This window comes from Brassica oleracea, chromosome C9 (genome assembly GCF_000695525.1).
Source record: "Brassica oleracea var. oleracea cultivar TO1000 chromosome C9, BOL, whole genome shotgun sequence".
Taxonomy (NCBI): domain Eukaryota; kingdom Viridiplantae; phylum Streptophyta; class Magnoliopsida; order Brassicales; family Brassicaceae; genus Brassica; species Brassica oleracea.
Window position 1 is genome coordinate 9,697,256 of NC_027756.1, and position 21,368 is coordinate 9,718,623.

Consider the following 21,368-nt stretch of genomic DNA (forward strand, 5'->3'; position numbering starts at 1 on the left):
AAGAAACTTCTTCCACCAACTCCACCAACCGCATGAGCGACCGTAAATGGAAGGGCATCTTCAAGCATAACTTGGGTGCTCAATCTATTGCCTCTCTGGGAGATCGCATGGTAAGTTCAATCGCTTTTTCTTCAATTATTTAAATTTTAAAATTTTATTTTTTTGTGCATTTCTTCTAATTTCTAATATTTCTTTAATTTATGTTTTTTTCAAGGCGGAAGAAAATGATAGTGAGCCGGTTGATGATCTCGCCCTAATGAAGAGTATTTTCGAATTTAAATTTCAAAAATTTTATTTTTTTTAAAAAAAATATTTTTTTTAAATTTCGAGGAAATGAACCCTCAGAATATACCGAGGGACATGTTCCTCGGAATATACCGAGGGATTCATTCCTCAGAATATACCGAGGGACTCATTCCTCGGAATATACCGAGGGATTCATTCCTCAGAATATACCGAGGGACTCATTCCTCGGAATATACCGAGGGATTCATTCCTCAGAATATACCGAGGGACTCATTCCTCGGAATATACCGAGGGACTTGTTCCTCGGAATTTTCCGAGGATTCATTTCCTCGGAAATTTCTGATGAAAATTTCGAGGAACATTTCGTTGGAACCTCTGAGGTAAATTCCGAGGAAGTTCTCCCTCGGTATATTCCGAAGAGCTTTCCGACGAACTGGTGGTCCTCGGAGTTTCCTCGGAAATTTGTTTCCTCGGAATTCTTCCGAGGGATTTCCGAGGAAAAAAAAATTCCGAAGAGTTATTTCCGAGGACTTGTTTCGTCGGTATGTCGTCGGAATAACGTTATTCCGACGACATACTGACGATTTTTTCCCTCAGTATGTCGATGTTTTCTCATAGTGTTTGTTCCGTTTGGAACCCATTTTTTAAATTATTCTGCAACACCATTAAAACTTTGAATTGAAGAAGAGATAATAAGTTGACCCACAGAAAAAGAAGATTAGACTTTGAATTAGGGTTTTGGCATAGAAACAGAATCAGAAGAAACTTTACCCGATCGAAATCTCGGCCGCCGGAAAATATGGAATTTTGTAATTGACTTGATTTGGAAAATATGAAGAAGGAGATATCTTCAAGGTTGTCTATCATCCAAGTTCACTAAAAAATAAATATTTTTTTACTATTCCAGGTTCACTAAAAATAAATTGAAATAAAACTTTAACTCTATTTTGGAATAACTTCGAAAAAAAATATATATACTGGATATGCTATTGTAAGCAATTACTGTAATGTTTTGGTGAACCTTTTGGATAAATTTAGTTCGGAAAGACGTTTATAATTCTTTTGATCAGTTGAGAACTCAAGAAAAATGAAAAGAGTACACAAATCCACTAGATATTTATTGAATATATTGACAGAACATAGGTGAAGGAAAAGAAAATTGTAAACAAACAATTTTTGGATCTGCATTCAGAATTTAGAATATATAATTTTTTTATGGCCATGACTCAGTAAACAGTAGCTTCCCAAACGGTGGTTCCATCACAAGAACAAAGCTTTCTGCAACTCTCTCCTACTTCTCCGCTTCTAGCAACAACAGCAGCAGTAATCCCCTGTAACGACCTATCCACTGTTTCATAAACCACAACAGCTCGTCCAATCAGATCCGTTACCTTCATCTTCTCTTTCGTTACCGTATATAAAGCTTCTCCATTTTGGTCTGCCTCCAACGTTCCTAGGTCGCCTGGTAGCTATATATATAACAAACATGCCAAATTTTATAATCAATTATTTTATTTTAAATTGTCCCCGGTTTGGATTGGTTCGGTTCAAACCTGTGTGGCGGTTTGATCATCTTGTAAAGGATTGTATATATTCCCTGTAGAAGCTGCTCCTTTTGTGAGATCTCCATACTCATTGATACACCAACTGTGTTTTCCTGGAGACAACCCGCCAAAACTGGCTTCAATTCTTACGATTTCCATGGAAATTTGAACGAATCGAACCACCCCGAAGATGTTTGGGCCTTTGAATTCTGATACTGCAGTAGCTGAAACTAAAAAAAAATGCAATCCAACCAAACCAATGTTATATGGTAAACCGAGTAATTATTGATAAGAAGATGGTCTAAAAGCACAAACCTTGAGGAACACACGCCATGGGAGACCTAGCAAAGATTCTCGTATAACCCCAACGAAGTCTAGGCGAAGATCGGTGAGAAGATGGAAAGGGGAATGTCTGAGGTTTGGTAGAGGAGAAAGAATGGAGTGAAATCTCGGTCGGAGTCGCAGATGCAGCTCGTGGGATCGTTGCCACTGACCTCAGAAATGACATCATTGCCTTGTGTTCAGAGCTCGTACTTATATTTGTATTACGTTATGTTAGTACATCTTATGTAACCAATCATCAAGTTAGTACAGAAGTTGATAGTACGAAAGGACACTACAATTTTTGTAACTACTAAAATGAGAAGTACAATGGTTCTAATTGGTGTCAAGTTACGCTGATAGTACAGATTTTTCATCTTTTTTTTCCGACTATTTTTCATCTTTTTATGTGACCAATCGTAGAGTTTAGTACAAAATTTGATAGTACAAATTAAGAAGATTACCCAAAAAGGAACTACGAGAATAGGCAGTACAAATAACTGTACAAAAGAAAGTAGTTATAGGTAACAAATGGTGATGTAGTACAGATCTAGATTGTACGAAATACAGCAGAATAAAACAAATGGTACAGAGAGTCAGAGACCAATAATAGTAATACAAAATGATGGTACAAATATGAGCATTATATGAGCATTATAACAAAAAAAATCATTTAGAACAAAAATTTCAATAAAAAAATCATAAATTAGTACCTAATTTAAATGATTAAATTAAATTTTCTGATAATAATATACATTTCAACCCAAAATTAAAATTACCAGCACACTTAACTAATAAGATGTATAGTAAAAAAATATTCACTAGTAGAAATATTGGCTATAGCTACGAAGTTGCTACGAAAATTTCGTAGCAAATTTGAAAATGCTACGAAATAAAAAACGTAGCTTCTCGTATGTAAAACGTAGCAAAAAAGCTCCGAAGTTGCCACAAAACCAATCGTAGCAAATAATAGCTACGGTTTTGCTACGAAATTCTCGTGGCAAAATAGCTACGAAGTAAATCGTGGCTATAATCGAGGCTAATTTGAAAAAAAAATATTTTTTTGCTACGATTTTGCCACGATATAGCTACGAAAATTTGAATCTCTAAACCCTAAACATATTATTAAACCTTTAATTCTAAGTATAACCCTTAAAACTCTTATTTTAACTTTAAATCTCAAAACTTAAACTCAAAATTTAATATTTTTCAGATTTTACTCTAAAATTTCAAATCTAACCTCAAATACTATATCCCAAACCATAACTCTAACCCTAAACATTATACCCAAAATTACAAAACCAAACACCACAACTAATATTTTCAACTTTAAAATAAAATCTTAAAAATAAAGCATAAATCTAATATTTTCAAACTTTATTTTCAAATCATAATTTTTAAACCATAAATTATAACTTTTTAAACACAAACCTTAATTCTTTAACATATACCCTATATTAGAAACTCTAACATAATACACAAACTTGTAAATTTTATTTTTTAACTTTAATTATATAAACTGAATCATAGCCATAAACTTGTAAATTTTAATTTTTAGCTTTTAATTATATAAACTGAATCATATAGCAAATCAAAATTAACTCTAAACTTTATACTTCAAACATTATTTCATAAAAATTACTCTAAACTGCAAACTTTAAATAAAACTCTAAACTTTAAAACTAATATATATATATAAACCTTAAAATACCCAATACAAATATTAAACTCTTTTTAATGAGGGGGAATCTTCGATCGGGAGGAAAATAAATAAATGAGGGAAAAAGTAAGAAATAATGTGATTGGTCGATGTCAAAAAACATGGATCACTCCTTCTCATGTCCTATTGGTTAATATAATGAGTGGAAGGATCACAATTTGAACCGTTGATTAGATTGAATCTAATGGTCCAGATTAATATTTTTGTGTTTCTTCTCTATCTCTTTCTCTTTCTCTCTCACACGATTCTCTTTACTTCTCCTTTCTTCCATGTCTTCTCTGTCTAGTACTTCTCTTGATCTGTAATATTTTTGCTCTGTTTTACTTAAACTGATTTATATAATATTTATTACAATGAAGAAGGCATAACAGTTTATTTCTTCTGGATATTTTCAGGTCTTCTTGCTGGACGCCATCGGAGCTTCTCGGCGTAGTGGTAGAAGAGGCAGAGGAGATTGATGGAGGAGGAGTTAGCAGAGGTGGTGGTGGCTCGTGACTCGTGTGCAGGACCGGCTTGAAGGGTGAAGAAGAAGAAGCTACGGTGAGGAAGCAGAAGAAGCGTGATGGCGGAGCAGGCGTGACGCGTTGCTTCATCCGTTACACCGGTGGCTCCAGAAGCAGATCGAGTCGCCACTTCAGACGTAGCATCCGGAGCCAGTGGAGGTGTCTGTGGTGAAGCCGGTGGTGGAGTCGGTGGTTGAGCCTGTGTATATATTTGTGTGTATATATGCATCTATTCATAATTTGTAACTTAATTAATAAAAATTTAGCATTTTTGATTTTTTTTTTTTAATATATATTTTTTAAAAAGACACGTTTTTGCTACTATTTGTTTTGTAGCTAAATTTTTTTTTTATCAAACTTTTGTAGCTAAATTAGCCACGAAAATTTTATAGAAGAAACGTAGCAAAAAAGCTACGAAAATATTCGTACCAACGCCTTAGCAACTTGCTATGAAATTTGATACGATTGATTTTGGCTACGATCGTATAGCTACGATTTGATTTTCGTAGCATTTCATAGCTTTTTCTTTATATAGCTACGAAATTTAGACTATAACTACAAAAAAGTAACGTGGCTATAATGATATTTTTTACTAGTGATTTCACACTAGAATAAAAATAGAATTTTTTTTTTATTTTAGAAACTGATAACAATAATTTTGTTGCGAAATATCTAAAATTATTAGATACATCACATAAGAACATAAAACTAAAATACAAAGAAACGTAACTAATATGAAAAATACAAAGTAAAAATCCACCATCAGCATTTTTCGAAACAAATAATAAAAATAATTTGTTATTTAACTCTAACAAATATATAGATAATTAAAAATATCGCATGTAACACATCTCTACAACACGGCCCTGATTATAACATGTGTTCCGAAACTCGCTAGACTTAACGCATGCGGGCATGACCTAGCGCCGAATCATAAATCGGAGATAATGCGGCAGATTAATCAGCGTTTTATTTTGGTATATCTATAATATATTTTAATTAATATTCCGTAAAGTAGTCATGGCGTAGCGGTTTGCGTCCTTTAGTTGAACCAAACAGCCTGAGTTTGATGCCCGTAGAGTCTATTTTGACTCTCTTTTACACTTTTTCTTTAATGAAAGATAAGGATGTCATTTACCATTCGTCTTCCCCTTAGGTATTTTTGTTTTTCTGCAACTAAAATGCGACGGCTGTGTAGATTTATGTTTCTAGAAGCTTCAATCATTGGATTTACTTTTTGTTTTTTTTCTCAATCTTCATAGATATTCGGGGAGATAAATCGAGTTATAACTTGAATTTATCAAAAACTTAAAAAAAATTTCAGATCTGATTTTCTGGCCGAATAGCTTCAATCCGCCACACTTGGTCACCATTGAACGTTTACTCGGCCGCTAAATCGATTAGGGCCAGCGGCCAAGTTTTAGAACATGACTTAACATTGATTTAGTTTGAGTTGCGGATCTAATTTATAGATAACTAAAAAATGGTACCAGTCACACATTAAGTTTGAAAGTGTTTAGTTGGGATGTAGATATCTTTTTAACTCTCAGACAATGGAAGATCGTGAAAAAAAATCTTGTAGCGGTAAATTACGGCGACAATTCTTTGAAACCGGATCTTCTTAGATCATTCTTAGATTTTTCTGTTACCTCCACCTCAGTTTATACTTTTCATAGTTATTTTTTGGTGATGATCACTTTTTCTAGGTGGCGCCACTGCTATGTGCAATTTAGGCTCTTGTTTATGCGGAATTTCATGTTTACGCTTTTATATTACCATTATTCATATTTACCACTAGTAAAGAGACATTTTCAAAAATACATTTTTCATTAAGCAGCAAAATACTCTTATATCTTTGTTTTATATATATATAATAAATAATTATTTAATTAAATAAAAAATTAAAAAATTAAAATAAAATAAAATAAAAAAAATTCCGAATTATACTTTTTCAAATTCAATTTTTTTATTTCTTTTCCAAATTTCTTTTTGAAAATCAAAAATTATGTTTGAAACTATTTTTTATATATTTATTAAAATCCTAAATTTCACATTCCAAAAACTTTATTTCATCCTTCAACTCTAAACTTTAAGTTTATATTAGTTAATCCTATGGGTATAAATTTTTTTGCACTTCATTAAAAGTAAGGATAACAGTGGTTAGTGTAAACATGAAAAATAATAGTATGAATGTGGTATTTGTGGCAATTTCCCGCTTTTTCATTAATCTCTGTAGAGATTTTGACAAGTTTTTAAGCGTAAATATGAGCGCATATATATAGGGTTCACATTTGTTTGGATCAGGTTTTCGAGTATATCTAAACCTTCTTTTTATTGGATCTGTTTAGATGTTTTTGATACAAATTTGAAATTTCTAATATAACATTAATTACATTTGGTTAATTTTGTAATGAAAAGAACATACAATGCGGATCTTATCCTAATATATCATTAATTCATCATTACCTACAAATTTGTATGTGCAGTAATATCGAAATGGGCATGCAACTAAGGGACCACCGCTTTAACAAAATGTCAGACCTAATCCTGACATTTAAAGTATTAAATACAAAACCTTTACTTCACTAACAATTATTGCAAACCATTTAATGGTTTTCTGAGTGTCCACGTTCTCGTCTGCAAAGATCGCCATTACACCCCGTCACTCCCCTTATTATTGGGCGTTAAATTGAAATATCAAATACTCTCCTACAAAATATGTCTTAATCTCCTTTTCCCTACATCGGCTAATCATGATAAATATTTAAATATAAAGTAGATTTGATCTGCACGTCCATGCATATAATTTTTTTCATTTTATAAATATATTTATTATATACAATAAAATAACAATCTCAAATAATCAAATAGAGAACTTCCTACCAAATATGTTTTTTTCTTTAATTTATACATTTTGCATATAATACATTTTTAAAATTTATTTATTTATATTATAGAAAATAAATTTTTTAAGATAATTTTTATTTCCATGTTGCGTTTAGAAAACATACTTTAACATATATCATTTTAGTATTATATGAGATTTATAAGTAAAAACAATGGCCAAACGAAATAAACAGTTATCCCAGATGATACTGTTGAAATCCCGTGCAAGTTTAGTCATATTAGTCATTTCTAGAGATGACAATCATGGATCTGGACCGCAGACCTAGCCCGTAAAGGACTGTCTCGGGATGGTACTGGGACGAGGTTTTCTAGGCCCGCAAATTTGCGGGCCTCGCGGGACGGATCTTTGCGGGACTGGGTGTTTTGCGGGATGGGCCGAAACGGGTTATGCGGGATTACATAGACCCGCATTTTTTTCTTTATTTCTTATTTTACCTGAAAAAAACGAGAGAGAGAGTGAGAAGAAAGCGATTCTTGTGACTTTTTCTCCAGAAAACATAAGGAGTTCCGGTGATGATGATTCGAGCTCCGGCGATGACGACCCCAGCTCCGGCTATGACGACTCGAGCTCTGGTGGTGTTTTGATTTGTTTTCTCTTTTTATCAGGCCTGGGCAAAATACCCGAACCCGATTACCCGAACCGAACCCGGTCCGTTTAAGGTGGTATGGGTCGGGACCGGATCTGTAAAAAAAAAAAACGAATGGGCCTGAATATTTGCTACTGTCGGGTGTCGGGTCGGATCGGATAAAACCCGAGAGACCGAATGGTTAGACCCGAAACCCGCCCCTCATTAACCTAATCCCCTTTTTTTCCAATCGTATCGAGAGTTGATTTTCTCTTGATCTTCAAGGAGAGAATCCATGAAACCTTTCCTAAATCTCGATCTCCCAAGATATCCTCACCGAAATGATTTCTTAAGTCCGATTATCGGATATCTCCAACTGTTTTCGCACCTCCTATCTGATTCTCTTCCTCGATTTGAAACCGAGACCCTAAGTCTAAGATCCTATAAATACTTCTGCTATCATCATCGTCTCCTCCATCACATAGCACAAGTAATCAAGCAAAGGTACTCCTCCTTTTACAGAGTATTCGATGCTTGTTTCAATTTTTTTTCTTGCTTTCGGGTTTTTGGGTTTTGGTTCAATTTTTAAGATATAAAAGCTTCTGTTTTGTTTCATATTAATCAAGCATCACGATTCACGAGTAATCATAGGTTCCTTAACATGAACTTGCTGACTTGTGAAATGAAAACATATCATGCATCTTGATGTTTGTTGTAAGGAAGTCTTATGTTTTGGGTTTGTTGTGCGAGTAATCATAGGTTATTTTTTCATGAACCTACGGTTTTATTTCGTATTAATCAAGGTTCACGAGTAAACTAATTTTGTTTTACGGATATATATGTTTCTACATTTAGCAATGAGCTGTTTTGTTTTACGAATATATATGTTTTGCAAACTAATTTTGTACATGTTGATGTTTGTTCTTGAGCTATGAGCTGAGTTTTTGGATAGAAACTAATAACTGTATTGTTTCTTTTGATGTCACTGATGGTAATTTTTTTCTCATTCTCTTGCAGATGGTTTCCTCATCCTCCAAAATCCCACACACTGTTGAAGAAACCATGGACGTTGACGTTCAAGTTGAAGGAGAAGAGTGCCAACGAACTCAAAACCGAGGGAAGGCCATTGCAGTTGATGCAACTTCTGGTGTCTCTTCTCAGTCAAGATGGTTTCCTCATCCTCCAAAATCCCACACACTGTTGAAGAAACTATGGACGTTGACGTTCAAGTTGAAGGAGAAGAGTGCCAACGAACTCAAAACCGAGGGAAGGCCATTGCTGTTGATGCAAATTCTGGTGTCTCTTCTCAGAGTCTAGGGCTCTTCAGTTTAGAACTGCATTTGATAGGATGGAGGCAGAAGATAGGTTGTATAATGATTACTTTTTGGAGATGGAAAATGGGGTTAAGAGGTGTGGACCACCTTCTTTGAGAGACTGGAGTGCTGTTGAGAAGCTCAAGAGGTTTCTTATAATCTTTTACAACAGCACTCTGGTTGTTTTTGCCTCTACGACGGTGAATTCTTACAAGTGCTACGGTGAGATAGTGACCATAGAAAGAATCCTCATTACACTGGCCAACAGCTTCAATCCTGAATTGAAGGTGAAAGCGTCGGAGATGTTGCAGAAGTTTCTCAAGTACTGGGATGGTATCAAGAGTGTCCACAGGATGCTGATCTTGGCCACGGTTTTCGATCCAAGGAAGAAGATGCAATTTGCAAAGCTGTGCTTTGAGAAGCTCTATGAGAAGGAGAGATTAGAGTCTAAAGCAGTGCTGGAATCTGTTGGTGATCTTCTCAGGTATATGTTCTATAATCATGTATTTTAATTTTGTGAACCTTAATAACAATGCCTCCAAAACTTGTATAAATATTTTATTTATGTTTTTGGATCTCATGACTATGTTCAAGGAGTACAACACAAGATTCAGAGGGTCTATTGGAGAAGCCTCTGAGTCAAATCACGCATCATCATCTCAGCCTCCTCCAGAGTCGCAAGATCAAGGCACATATAGAATGGAGCTGGTGGTTGAAGATTTCGGTTATGAGCGGATGGATTGTGTGTACAAGGAGATGGTTGCTGAAAAGGGAGAGGATACAAGGGACGAACTTGAAGTGTACTTGAAGGAGGCAGTTGAAACTCCTAAGCTCTTGCTTGGTGTGGAGTTTGACATTCTCGCTTGGTGGAAGGTTCACAAGATGAAGTATCATGTGCTTGCTGAAATGGCAAGAGATCTACTCGCCATGCAAGTTTCATTAGTGGCATCCGAAAGTGCTTTTAGCACAAGTGGGAGGATCTTGGAGCCATATCGGAGTTGCTTAACTCATTACATGATAGAAGTTCTCATGTGTACTGAGCAATGGATGCATGCTGACATCAAGGTGAGTGAACAAGTCACTACAAATGAGCAAATACTTGCTGATGTGGAGTTGCGTGATCGACTTCAGAAAGCTCTGTCTATCTCTTCACTTAGTTTCTTTATACTGTCTTATGTAATGTATTTGTTTATGCTAAGCTCCTTTCTTATGCTTTGTTTTTATGTTGCAGAGTTTCAAGCACAAACGCTTGATGATTGAAGCTTCAAGGTCGAAGCATGAAGTGGAAGAAGGCGGGTGAAGGTTGAAGCATGGAGCTTGAAGTTTTCTGCATTTGGTTTTTATTTCTTTGAAGTTTGCATATTGTTTCTCATTTTGGTTCTAAGCATTACATTATGGCTTTGTTTGCAATTGCATTCTCTGAGTTGTTAAGTTTTTGACTCTACTATCAATAATAAAGGTGCTTTGGTTTTATATCAGTGTTGCCTTAGGAGTTATGAGAATTTTCAATGCTTTATTTATGTTTTTTTTACTTACTTGCAGTACAAGTTACGAAATTATTTTGTTCTGTCATGGTTACATTCGCTACAATTAGTACCTTTTAAGAACAGAAATACAGACCAAAACCCGATCTCGAAATTATTCCGGGTTATACTGGTTCCACGCCAGTCTACCAACCCCGACCCGAACCGTATAGCCCCCGAACCGATACCGAACCCATCTCCAGTTTTACCCGAATGGGGCTTGTTTTTGTTAACCAAGAAAACCCAAACCCGATTAGGATGGACCTGACACCCGAATGGTACACCGGTTGCCCAGCCCTACTTTTTATTACTCACAACTATGAATTGCTTTATTACAATGTGATATTTCTAATTTAAGTTGATTGGTTTTGTTTTCAATGCTGTGAAGGAATTTTTCTTCAATTAAATTTGGTTACAATGGTATTGTTTAGGAGAAAAGTTAGTTGTATATCACGTCACTTGTATAATTTGGCAAAGTAATTCACGAATTTTTTTGCAATCAAAATAATTAAAAAGAGAGATGGTTTGATGAAGACATACAACACTTGAGCAAAATTATTACAAAGACAACAACTCAATCAGGTTCAAACTTAACAAAAGCTTATGCTGATAACAAAAGAAGGCTTTTAACTCAAAAACGCAAGCACAAACAGAGCTTTGTGGCATTGATTTTGATAAGGCTTTAGTAAAACTTAATGAGCTCTCTTCAACTCTTTTACACAACTCTTCCACTTGAACATTCATGAAAGAAGCTGTAGCAGGCGGTTTGATAAGGAGGCGTCCCGCGGGACGATCCGCGAAGGCCTATATATTCTGCGGTACGGATTTGGGCCGGCATTTTGAAGACCGCAGCCCGCGCGGGACAGGCCCGCTGTGATCCGCTCGACGAATAACCCGCCGCGGTACGGGACGGAACGGGATGGGTAAACCTGTTTGACATCTCTAGTCATTTCCTATGAAACTGAATTTACTGTTTAATTTCCTTTAATGGTTTGGAATTTGATAATGTTATTTACTTTGTTTGTATACTTTTGTTTTATATTCCTTCCATTTTTAACATATAACATTTTTGAACTAAACACCTAAATTAAGAAAAAAATTACTATTTACATTTTCTAAACAAAAATTTCATTAACTATTCATCTAATCACAATTAAACCAATAATAATATATATATTGGAGAATACCATTTATCATAAAACATAAAATTGTTAATGAATTTTATATTGAGAATTAAAAACATCGTCTGATTTGGAACAAACAAAATTTTCTAAAAGGTTAAATATTGAAAACGAAATGATTAGCTTATTGAACATTAACTTCTAATTCATGTTTTATTATTCAACATAAATATTTGTTGGGGGATTCAATATAAATACTAGATAAGGTATATCTCTGAAAAACCTTAAAATGAGTTTTTATGACCAAGAGCACACAAATAAGAAAATGACCAAAATATTTTCATTAAATAGGTAAAAGATTCTTCCTCTTTTAATTTATAAATATAAATAATTATTTAAATATATAATAATAATAAAAATCTAAAAATATGTTTTCTTTTTGAAATCCAAAAATTCCTTTTGATATTAAGTTATTAAATCATAAATCCACCGTCTCCCCAAACTCCACCCACAAATCTAAACCTAAATCTAGATTAGTTAATCCTAAAGGTATAAGTATATTTTTATTTCCTTGGTGAAACATTTTGGTCGTTTTGATCTTTATGTGCTATATTTATGAAAAAAATTTTAGTGTTATCCTAGAGAATTTCTCTATTAGACATGTCCATTATATTTGTAGGTATCATATAATTATGCATATAAATCTATTAACATAGTTGATATGAAGGATTTAAAAAAAAAAAACTAAAGTATAACCACACAAGCATCGTAGAATAGAACGGCAGGCTTGAAAACGTGATAAGCACGACGTATTCTAAACTTACCATCTCAGATATGTCCGTTTGTGTGGTCAAGCGACATAAGTTTCTACTTCTTATTGCGAGTAACCAGGTTTCTCTGATGTCGGTGAACAGACTCCAGAGGATTAATTGGTTAGATTTCGATCCGCCCGCTGGATACCTTTAGATCATCAAAAACCCTAGAATATATATCGTCCACTACAAGAAAACACATTTATAATGACGCCGATTTTCGTTGTTATTTTGTCGTAAAATAGAGTTTACGACGAATTAACTACGAAAGCCATTTCCTCATTAAACGTTCATCGTAACGTATATTTCCTCGCTAATTCGTCGTAAACTTACGAAGAAAGGTTTCATCGTAAAGGTGGGGTCAATAATTTCGTCGTAAAAGCCACGTAAACGATTTCCTCGTAAAAGCCACGTAAACTATTCCTCGTAAAAGCCACATAAATATTTTCGTCGTAAGTATACGTAAATAGTTTCCTCGTAAAGTACACGCAAATCATTTCCTTGTAAAGTACACGTAAACATTTTCCTCGTAAAGTAGACGCTCAATTTCGTCATTCTTTACACGTAAAATTTACGACGAATCAGCGTGTCTTTCATGGTAAATTCCTCGTTAACAATTTTCAGTTTCCTCGTTAAGTAGACGTAAATATAGAGGAATAAAGAAATTAATGTGTAATATATTATATGCAACTGTTTCATGTACTTCTGTTGGAAGTAGCTCCGAAAATGTAAAGGGAAGTAGTCGTTGCGTAAAGACATGACAATCATGACTTTTCATCCCAGAGAACTTTTGATCTTTTTCAACACATCTAGAGAGATTTGAAACATACCCGTCGGGGAACTTCAGTTCTGATGCAACCCAGTTGAAAAACACCGACTTTTGTTCTGATGACAACCTGAATATCGGAACGGGAACTTGTCCATTTCTTTTTATATGTAACTCACTTCTTGAGCAAATATCAGGTAAGTCCAACCTCGATTTTTTGCTGTCTTTTGTCTTCCTTGGGACACTTAATATAGTATTCACGATGTTCTCAAAAAAATTCTTTTATATATGCATCACATCAAGGTTGTGGCGCAAAAGAAGATCCTTCCAATATGGCAACTCCCAAAATATACTCTTCTTGTGCCAGTTGTGCTGAACTCCGTAATAATCAGGCATATTACCGTGAACATGCCAATTACCACCACAACGTACTATTTCTTGAGCTCCGTAGTAATCAATTTGCGCTTCAATTTGCTCTCCAGTTAATATGGAGGAAAATTGTCTCTCACAACCCTTTTGCGCTTAAACAATGTCTTGTTTCTTCGGTACAAATGGTTGATGGGAAGAAATCGACGGTGACAATCGAACAAACTTGTCTTCCTACAATTCTTCAATTGAAATGCATCTGTCATTCCATTACAATATGGACAAGATAATCTCTCATGTGTAGTCCATCCAGACAACATCCCATAAGCAGGAAAGTCACTTATGGTCCACAAAAGCATCGTTCACATTGTAAAATTCGTCTTCGTTGAGCAATCATACGTCCTCACCCCTGTTGACCACAAATATTTCAACTATTTTATTAGTCGTCGTAGAAAAACATCCAGAGACCTTTTTGGATGTTTTGGACCAGGTATTAATATGGTCAAGAATAGAAACTCCCGTTGCATGCATATCTCCGGTGGCAGGTTGTATGGCGTAAATAAGACTGGCCACAATGAATATTGTCTCTCTGGCATTCCAAATGGACAAAATCCATCTGTGCATAATCCAAGATACACATTTCGGCTATTGCTAGCGAAATCTGGATGTACTTTGTTAAAATGTTTTCAAGCTCTTGCATCTGATGGATGAGTCGTCTCACCATCGGTCTGAGTATGCTCGACATGCCATCTCATCCCTCCAGCAGTCTGCTCAGATTGGTACAATATTTTCAATCTGTCTGTAATGGGTAGATACCACATCATTTGGTACGGTACCCTATTACGTCCTCGTCCTTGCGGGTTGAAACGTGGCTTCTAGCAGAATCAACATTCTTCTAACTTCTCATCATCTCCCCAGTAGATCATGCAATTGTCAATGAAAACGTCTATCATCTCCGAAGGCAACCCAAGACTATAAACCAATTTCTGAATCACATAATAAGAATCAGCAGACACATTGTCTTCCAGCAAATACTCTTTAAACAAGTATGTCTATGCATTCATGCAACTTTCAGGTAGATTATGACCAGTTTTAATATTCATCATTCTAGCAGCCAACGATAATTTAGAGAGACCTTCTCTACAACCACTGTAAATTGGCTGATTCGCAGCATCGAACATTTCATAAAACTTTTTTGCATCTATATTAGGTTCTTCAACTTCATCATGAGCTACAAATGCATCAGCTACCATATCATGAACCCTATCACAATCTACCATTTGCTCCTCCTGGTGGTAACTATGTTCGTTATGCAAATGATCAACCGGTTCATCCTGAAAATTGTTATTACTACTACTAGCTTCATTCTCATAATTATAACCTTCTCCATGATGAAACCATATATAGTAATGTGGCGTGAAACCTCTATTTATTAAATGTTTCCATACATTTTCACGAGTTGCCAATTTTGAATTGTTGCATTTTCGATAAGGACAGAACATCTTACTGCTTTCCTGAGCGAGCGGTGTAGAATCTGCTTGATGCATAAATGTCTTCAGCCCTTCGAGATATTCTTTCGTCACTCTCCCGTTAGCATATCTGTGCGTATACACCCACCTCCGAAACTCGATAATATTTCTATCATCCAACTTTTTTTTTCTTTCACGTTTTTAGTTTTTTTTTTCTTTTTGGTGTGTTTGAAGTGAAACACAAAGGACATATTTATAGGAAATTTTCGAAACTGGTAGGTGAAATTTTACTAGGAATTTACAAGGAAATATAGTTAGTTAGCCGAAACAAAAAACGTGTTACAACTAAAACGTTGGTGTACTCGAGATATCGACGGTAAATTGACGTAAAATATTTCGTCGTAAAGTCCTCGTTATATTTACGTCCACTTTACGATGAAACAGTTTTTACTCGTAAAAACCACGTCAATTTGCGTCGTTTTTACAACGAAACTTTATTGTCGTTATTTTACAACGAAATTACGTTGATTTTTTTTTTTTTTCGTAAAATACTCGTAAAAATGACGTAATTTTACGAGTTTCCTTGTTATTTTTCGTCGTTAAAATTGTGTGTTTCTTGTAGTGATCACGAAATACAAAGAGTACTTTTTCGAAAAAAGAAACCTATGGAACATAGAAAGATTGGATATGGTTGTATAGTATTTATAGAGTAAATTTTACTCTAGATATATATATATACTCTCAGATGATCCAAAAAGTCACTAATTAAGTGAAATACTATTTTTCATATTTACTCTAGGTACTATTGATTATGGAAAAAATACACGTTTATTTTTACTCTAGATTTTGGTGGAGTAGTTTTTTACTCCATGTTCTTTTCTCTCTCTCATTTTTTCGCTATTTGTTTTTCTCTCGTTTTCACCACCTTTTTTAACTCCATTTTACTTTCATGTTACCAATCACGCTCGTTGTATATCAGAAGTTAATTCGGGTAGAAAATTGGGCGGTGTTTAATGAAGCTGAGATGTATTTTCAAGCACATTTAAAACATATGTTCCCATCTCCTTTTCCTTTTGACGTGATTATTCAATAGCCACTAAGTGAACAGCCCGAAGGTTTATTTAATAATATTATCAACATTTAATCCCAACTACTCATATCTTATGTGGAGATCTTAATAAAGGTTAAAAGATCAATCACTAACCTGTCATCACATCTGTCATATCAAAGGAAAGAAGAAAGAGTTAAATCTTGGAGCCAACTATAAAGAGACGCACAAGTGTAAGGAAGTCACAAACTACTACAAAATCAAACCAAAAGCACACCTAACATCTAAATTCTAAGATTATATATTTTCACCAAGAAAAGATGGACTTTGTGACTTCAATGTTCATGCCTGATTTAACTGACGAAGATGGATTACTGTTTTCTGATTCTTTTCTTCTTTCGCCGTTAATAGCATACCAAAACCATGATGTTTGCAATCAAATCACAGACAAAAATGGTGGAAGCAATAAGAAACGAAGTTTGTGTGATACATATGTCGCAAGTGAAGCCAACAATGGGGATGATGATCGAGAAAGCAAGAAGATGAAACACAGAGCCATTGAAAGGCAAAGAAGATTTGAAGTTTCATCTCTTTTCAAAAGTCTAAGATCTCTTTTGCCACTTCAATATATCCAGGTAGCTATTTAAAAGATTTTTTTTTATCTGATTGTCTTAACACCTATTTTTATTTTCTTTTGTCAAAAACTATTTTATTTTATATTTTTAGTCCATATCTTTATTGCGTGTGCCAGGAAAACAAAGATTTAGCGGTTAATTTAATTTAAAACCAGATTTTGATATAAATTTGTATTTTTTTTGTTTGTGTATCTATATTTAAATGTTACACATGAAGCGTTCGGTGTTCTGAAACCTAATTTGGACCCGCGGTAAAACCGGTTACCCTATCTGTAATCTGGTTTGGTTTTAAAAAAAATTGTTATTTGAAAATTCTATAAAATCCGAAAAAACCCAAAATCTGGGACCCGGCTACTGGTTAAGCCGATTGATGACCCATTATGTAATAAAATTTGACTTAATTTGTCATATTTAAAGTATTCTAATTCATGAATATTTAGATGAACGGTGGATATATTATGAATATGATGCTCCAATTTTACAAAATTTAGCCATGCAAATTTTTAGTCAAACAAAATTATGATTTTGTTGTAAGCGTAATGGATCAATATTTGAGAGGATGCATAATAAAATAGAAATATGGTTATTACAGTTTAGTGATTTAAGTTTGAAATAAATATAATCGTTTATTTATTTTTTTTAGTTTACTTTTATTTTTCACATGTTATTATTTTTTTTCTATTTTCGGTTTTTTTTTAATTTTAATTTTAAGTTAAATTAAATTATTCATATTAGAAATTTAAATACTTATTATTTTTAGATTTATTATATATCTAATAATATTTTTTATTATTAGATTTGGATCCGCGCTTGGAAGCCTAAGCTCGGGATTTATTTTTATTCAAAAACTTATTTACTGAAAATTAGAAATCTTACACATGCATTTTTTATAAAAACATTTTTAAAGTGCATATAATTAAATTAAAAAGTACATGAATATAATTTTATAAAAATAAGATAATTCATTTATACAACCCGCCTCCTATCAATTTTATTTATATTAGCAAAAAGTATTTTTAATTGCTATATTGGTAACAATTTATTTTATTATTACATTTTCAGCATTATTATATAAATTAACTATTTTCATTCAACCCGTTTCATACTTGATAAATATATGAAATTATTTATTAGTTTATATATCTTACTTTAATATTTTTTTCAATAAGTTGAAGTATGTTGTAAAATTCATGAATATATTTTATTTTGTTATTTTATAATTTATAAAATAGTTAATAAATGGATTAAGTTACTTTATATTCATTAATTGGTGTAGTAATTTAATTATGAATATAAATTTTGTATATATAAGTATAACAGAAATGTCATTTCTTATTATATAAATGAAAAAGAATTAATAATTTTTTATAATTATAGTTTATATTAATTATGATTTTTATTATTTAAAAGTAAATATTAAAAAGAAATATATATTTACATTTTAAATGAAAGATATTATTAAAATGTAATCTTACAAAAAGATACTTAAGAATATCCTTTTAGATATCTTATTTTGATAATATTAAATTAATTAGTTAGATATGGTATATATTTAATAATAAATAAATTAGTTGTATGGGAAATAATAAAAAATTAAATAAATGTAATGGTTCAACCTAAGACTATTTGTGAATAGATAAAAAGTTCTTCTGTTTTAATAGTATTGATATTTACTATAGAGCAACCTATATATAACCTTAGTTTTGCAAGATAGTTACTTATAATTCATTTTTTTATAAATTTATACATATTTAAATCCTTTACATACATTGATAAATCAGTATACGATTTTGACACTAGTAAAATTTTAGTATCTAGTTACGCTAGTTTACATATTTTTATAACTTCGTTGGTAGTTAAAGATAAAAAATGAAGTTTCTGTCCAGATTAAGTAAATTTTTTCAATTGGCAATTTGGGATCCGGCTTTGATTAAACATCCTCTCCAACTGATTAATCTTGTTTTTCTTCTCAAAACTATCTAATTTAACTACACTCTTAAATCAGATAATTACAATTTATTGTACAAGTGACCATATCGTTTACTATGCAGGGCAAGCGTTCGACAGCAGATCACGTTTCTCAAGCAGTTAACTATATCAAAGACTTACAAAACAAGATTAAAAAACTCAATGACAAGAAAGATCGGTTAAAAAAATCCTTACCGAGTACACTTACGGCTCATCCAACTACAGAGGAATGCACTAGTAGTTTATCATCATCATTGTCAACATCGTCATCGAGATGCTCATGTGTAGGGGACAAACACATTACGGTTATGGTCATGCCTTGTTTTGTGGGTATCGAGATCATCATAAGTTGTTGCCTTGAAAGAAACAAGTCTTGTCTCTCGATTGCTCTTCAAATCTTGGCTCAAGAAGAAAGGCTTAGTGTTGTTAGTTGCCTCTCAACTAGGCTGCAACAGAGATTCGTACACACCATTGTTTCTCAGGTAAAATTGTAACTAAAAGTTATCATATATTATAGTTTTTAACATCATTTTTATTTCTACATTATTTTATTTGTTTCAGAAACTATCATTTTTAGTTTTACTTAAAACCATTTATGTAGTAAATAAAACCAGTATTGAATAATTTAATTTTTAACTATTAGCTTTTGTATAGAGTAGTTGTTTTTTTATACCATTTAATGGTGTTGGTTTCCACAAATCAAAATTGCGACACATTTTTCCGTAATATTCAACTTAAATAACATATAATTTCCGAGTATCTCTTATAATATCTGTAAATCCAACATTTATATTCAAACTACACATGCTATAGTCATAATATTAGTGAAACTCACTAGGCTATGAACACAAAACTAATACATCTTGTATATAAAAACTAATACCAATATATTATGGTTTCGAATTTTCAGGTCGGGAGTGGGATAAAGATCAATATTTCGGAGCTTAAAGACAAAATAGTGAATATGTAGCCATAAAGGAACATGTAGGCGAACTTTAATGTATATTGTATATGTGTTATTAGTTATTAAGATCATGTTCCTTAAGTATTACGGTTAAATTGTTGAGTGCCTAGAGTTAAGGCTTTTTTTCAAAATGCTTTCTCTTATGTTTAATATTTTATGTATTTAATTTGTAAAAATTACTTCATAAATAAAAGTTGACAATAAAAATTAAAGAAAAGTAATTCTTTTTATACCCGCAATATGAGAATGATAGAGATTTGAGTTTTAGAGAGTAGAGACAGTAAGAGAATATGAGAGAGATGAAGTAACCAGAGAATTAAGAAGAAAATGATTAATTTAAAAAGACATCAGTTACGAGAGCATGTTTAAAGATACCAGCAGCTTCTCTTTTTGTAACACTAAATAATACTCCTTCTGTTATTGAAAGTAAGATTTTCTAGATTTATTTTTTGTTTCAAAATGATAGATTTTCTAAAATTTTAAGATACTTTTAGTAGTTAATATTGAAAAGTTATATACTTTAAAAAAACATTAATTGAAAATATTTGAATTGATTGAATATTATTGGTTGATATTTATTAAAAAATGTATGGTAAAATAAATAATAAATTCAATTGTAATATTTATTATATTCTTAATATGCGTGAATACTTTAAAAAATCATTCTTTCGAAAACGGAAAGAATATACTAGAAGCTACAGTAAACTATTAATAAAAAGGGACAGGGGTGAGCAGATATATCGACATAAGAGACAACTGAGTAGAGATGAGATTTGGCTAATAGATCTGGATAAGAGTGTTTCTTTTCTCCGACAACTCTATTTTCAAATTTGAAATGGTCGGCCTTCGCTAACAATCGCTCTTTACTTGTGAAGGTCAAAGGAAGTCTTCTAGAAGGTGTAAACTGATTTTTGGTCGAATTCACTTCTCTTCTCTGCATTCCAAGTAGTTTACACTCAAAGTTTGGCTAATTTTAGTGAATCTGGTGAAGTTTGGTGAAGCCTGGTCAACTCTTCATTTTTATCTTTGTATTTTTTTCTGTTTTTATTCCGACATTACCCTTTGATCTTGACCATAGGAAGATTTGACAAGTTTGGATCCAAAAATAATTGCCATATTAAAAACTTAAGTGTAGAAAACTTCTTTGAGATAAAACCATCACTACAAGAAAACAGGTGAATTCTGATGGCCGAAATCGTCGGAAATTCGTCGGAATAGACCGATTCCGACGAATTTCCGACGAACCCGTCCGTCGGTATCGTTTCGTCGGAAAAAAAAAATTCGTCGGAATTTCGTCAGAACTTCCGACGACTTTCTGACGAATACCGAGAAACGTCATTCTGACGAACTTCCAACGATATTACGATGCGGATACACGAGACCAGAGTTCATCGGAAAAACTACGTACCGACGGAGAACGTTCGTCGGACAATTCCGACGTAGAGTGTTCCTCGGTGTATTCCGACGAACTTTGGGCGTCGTAATTTACCGACGGACAACGGTCGTCGGAATATACCGACGAACCTCGTTCGTCGGTATATTCCGACGGAAATGTGGTTTGTCGGTAAATTCCGAC

The 21,368-nt window shown here is 33.2% G+C and overlaps 3 protein-coding genes and 1 long non-coding RNA gene across 5 annotated transcripts; 3 read left to right on the forward strand and 1 right to left on the reverse strand.

The window, feature by feature from the left end:
- Nucleotides 1-1,330: 1,330 nt before the first annotated feature.
- LOC106313851 (copper chaperone for superoxide dismutase, chloroplastic/cytosolic-like) lies at nucleotides 1,331-2,381 on the reverse strand. Of its 2 annotated transcripts, none has more exons than XM_013751773.1 (3): nucleotides 2,106-2,381; nucleotides 1,800-2,014; nucleotides 1,331-1,715 (listed from the first exon to the last, which is right to left on the reverse strand). In XM_013751773.1, exons 1-3 carry the CDS (start codon nucleotides 2,299-2,301, stop codon nucleotides 1,473-1,475), a joined length of 654 nt encoding a protein of 217 aa, XP_013607227.1. In that variant the 5' UTR covers nucleotides 2,302-2,381; the 3' UTR covers nucleotides 1,331-1,472. The 2 variants fall into 2 exon arrangements, with proteins under 2 accessions (XP_013607227.1, XP_013607226.1); XM_013751772.1 differs by having other exon boundaries at nucleotides 1,800-2,020; nucleotides 2,106-2,360.
- Nucleotides 2,382-4,022: 1,641 nt separating this feature from the next.
- On the forward strand, nucleotides 4,023-4,613 carry LOC106316297. Its single transcript, XR_001264787.1, has 2 exons — nucleotides 4,023-4,132; nucleotides 4,227-4,613. It is a non-coding gene; the product is annotated as an uncharacterized LOC106316297 (long non-coding RNA).
- A 4,256-nt stretch (nucleotides 4,614-8,869) lies between these two features.
- Nucleotides 8,870-10,420, forward strand: LOC106314275 (zinc finger BED domain-containing protein RICESLEEPER 2-like). Its single transcript, XM_013752177.1, has 4 exons — nucleotides 8,870-9,050; nucleotides 9,118-9,623; nucleotides 9,715-10,185; nucleotides 10,352-10,420. The coding sequence occupies exons 1-4, from the start codon at nucleotides 8,870-8,872 to the stop codon at nucleotides 10,418-10,420; spliced, it is 1,227 nt and encodes a 408-aa protein (XP_013607631.1).
- Nucleotides 10,421-16,453: 6,033 nt separating this feature from the next.
- On the forward strand, nucleotides 16,454-19,927 carry LOC106316225 (transcription factor bHLH125). The gene is made up of 3 exons (XM_013754094.1): nucleotides 16,454-16,860; nucleotides 18,912-19,310; nucleotides 19,739-19,927. Exons 1-3 carry the CDS (start codon nucleotides 16,546-16,548, stop codon nucleotides 19,796-19,798), a joined length of 774 nt encoding a protein of 257 aa, XP_013609548.1. The 5' UTR covers nucleotides 16,454-16,545; the 3' UTR covers nucleotides 19,799-19,927.
- The last annotated feature ends 1,441 nt before the right edge of the window (nucleotides 19,928-21,368 follow it).

Excerpts from the sequence above, each read along its gene's own strand:
- LOC106316225 (XM_013754094.1), top strand. The coding sequence starts at position 16,546 with ATGGACTTTGTGACTTCAATGTTCATGCCTGATTTAACTGACGAAGAT. Across the intron at positions 16,861-18,911 it reads TGCCACTTCAATATATCCAG|GGCAAGCGTTCGACAGCAGA; the intron begins GTAGCTATTTAA and ends TTTACTATGCAG. Across the intron at positions 19,311-19,738 it reads TACACACCATTGTTTCTCAG|GTCGGGAGTGGGATAAAGAT; the intron begins GTAAAATTGTAA and ends TCGAATTTTCAG.
- LOC106314275 (XM_013752177.1), top strand. The coding sequence starts at position 8,870 with ATGGACGTTGACGTTCAAGTTGAAGGAGAAGAGTGCCAACGAACTCAA. Across the intron at positions 9,624-9,714 it reads GGTATATGTTCTATAATCAT|GAGTACAACACAAGATTCAG; the intron begins GTATTTTAATTT and ends ACTATGTTCAAG. Across the intron at positions 10,186-10,351 it reads GGATGCATGCTGACATCAAG|AGTTTCAAGCACAAACGCTT; the intron begins GTGAGTGAACAA and ends TTTATGTTGCAG.
- LOC106313851 (XM_013751772.1), bottom strand. The coding sequence starts at position 2,301 with ATGATGTCATTTCTGAGGTCAGTGGCAACGATCCCACGAGCTGCATCT. Across the intron at positions 2,021-2,105 it reads CATGGCGTGTGTTCCTCAAG|TTTCAGCTACTGCAGTATCA; the intron begins GTTTGTGCTTTT and ends ATTTTTTTTTAG. Across the intron at positions 1,716-1,799 it reads ATGATCAAACCGCCACACAG|CTACCAGGCGACCTAGGAAC; the intron begins GTTTGAACCGAA and ends TTATATATATAG.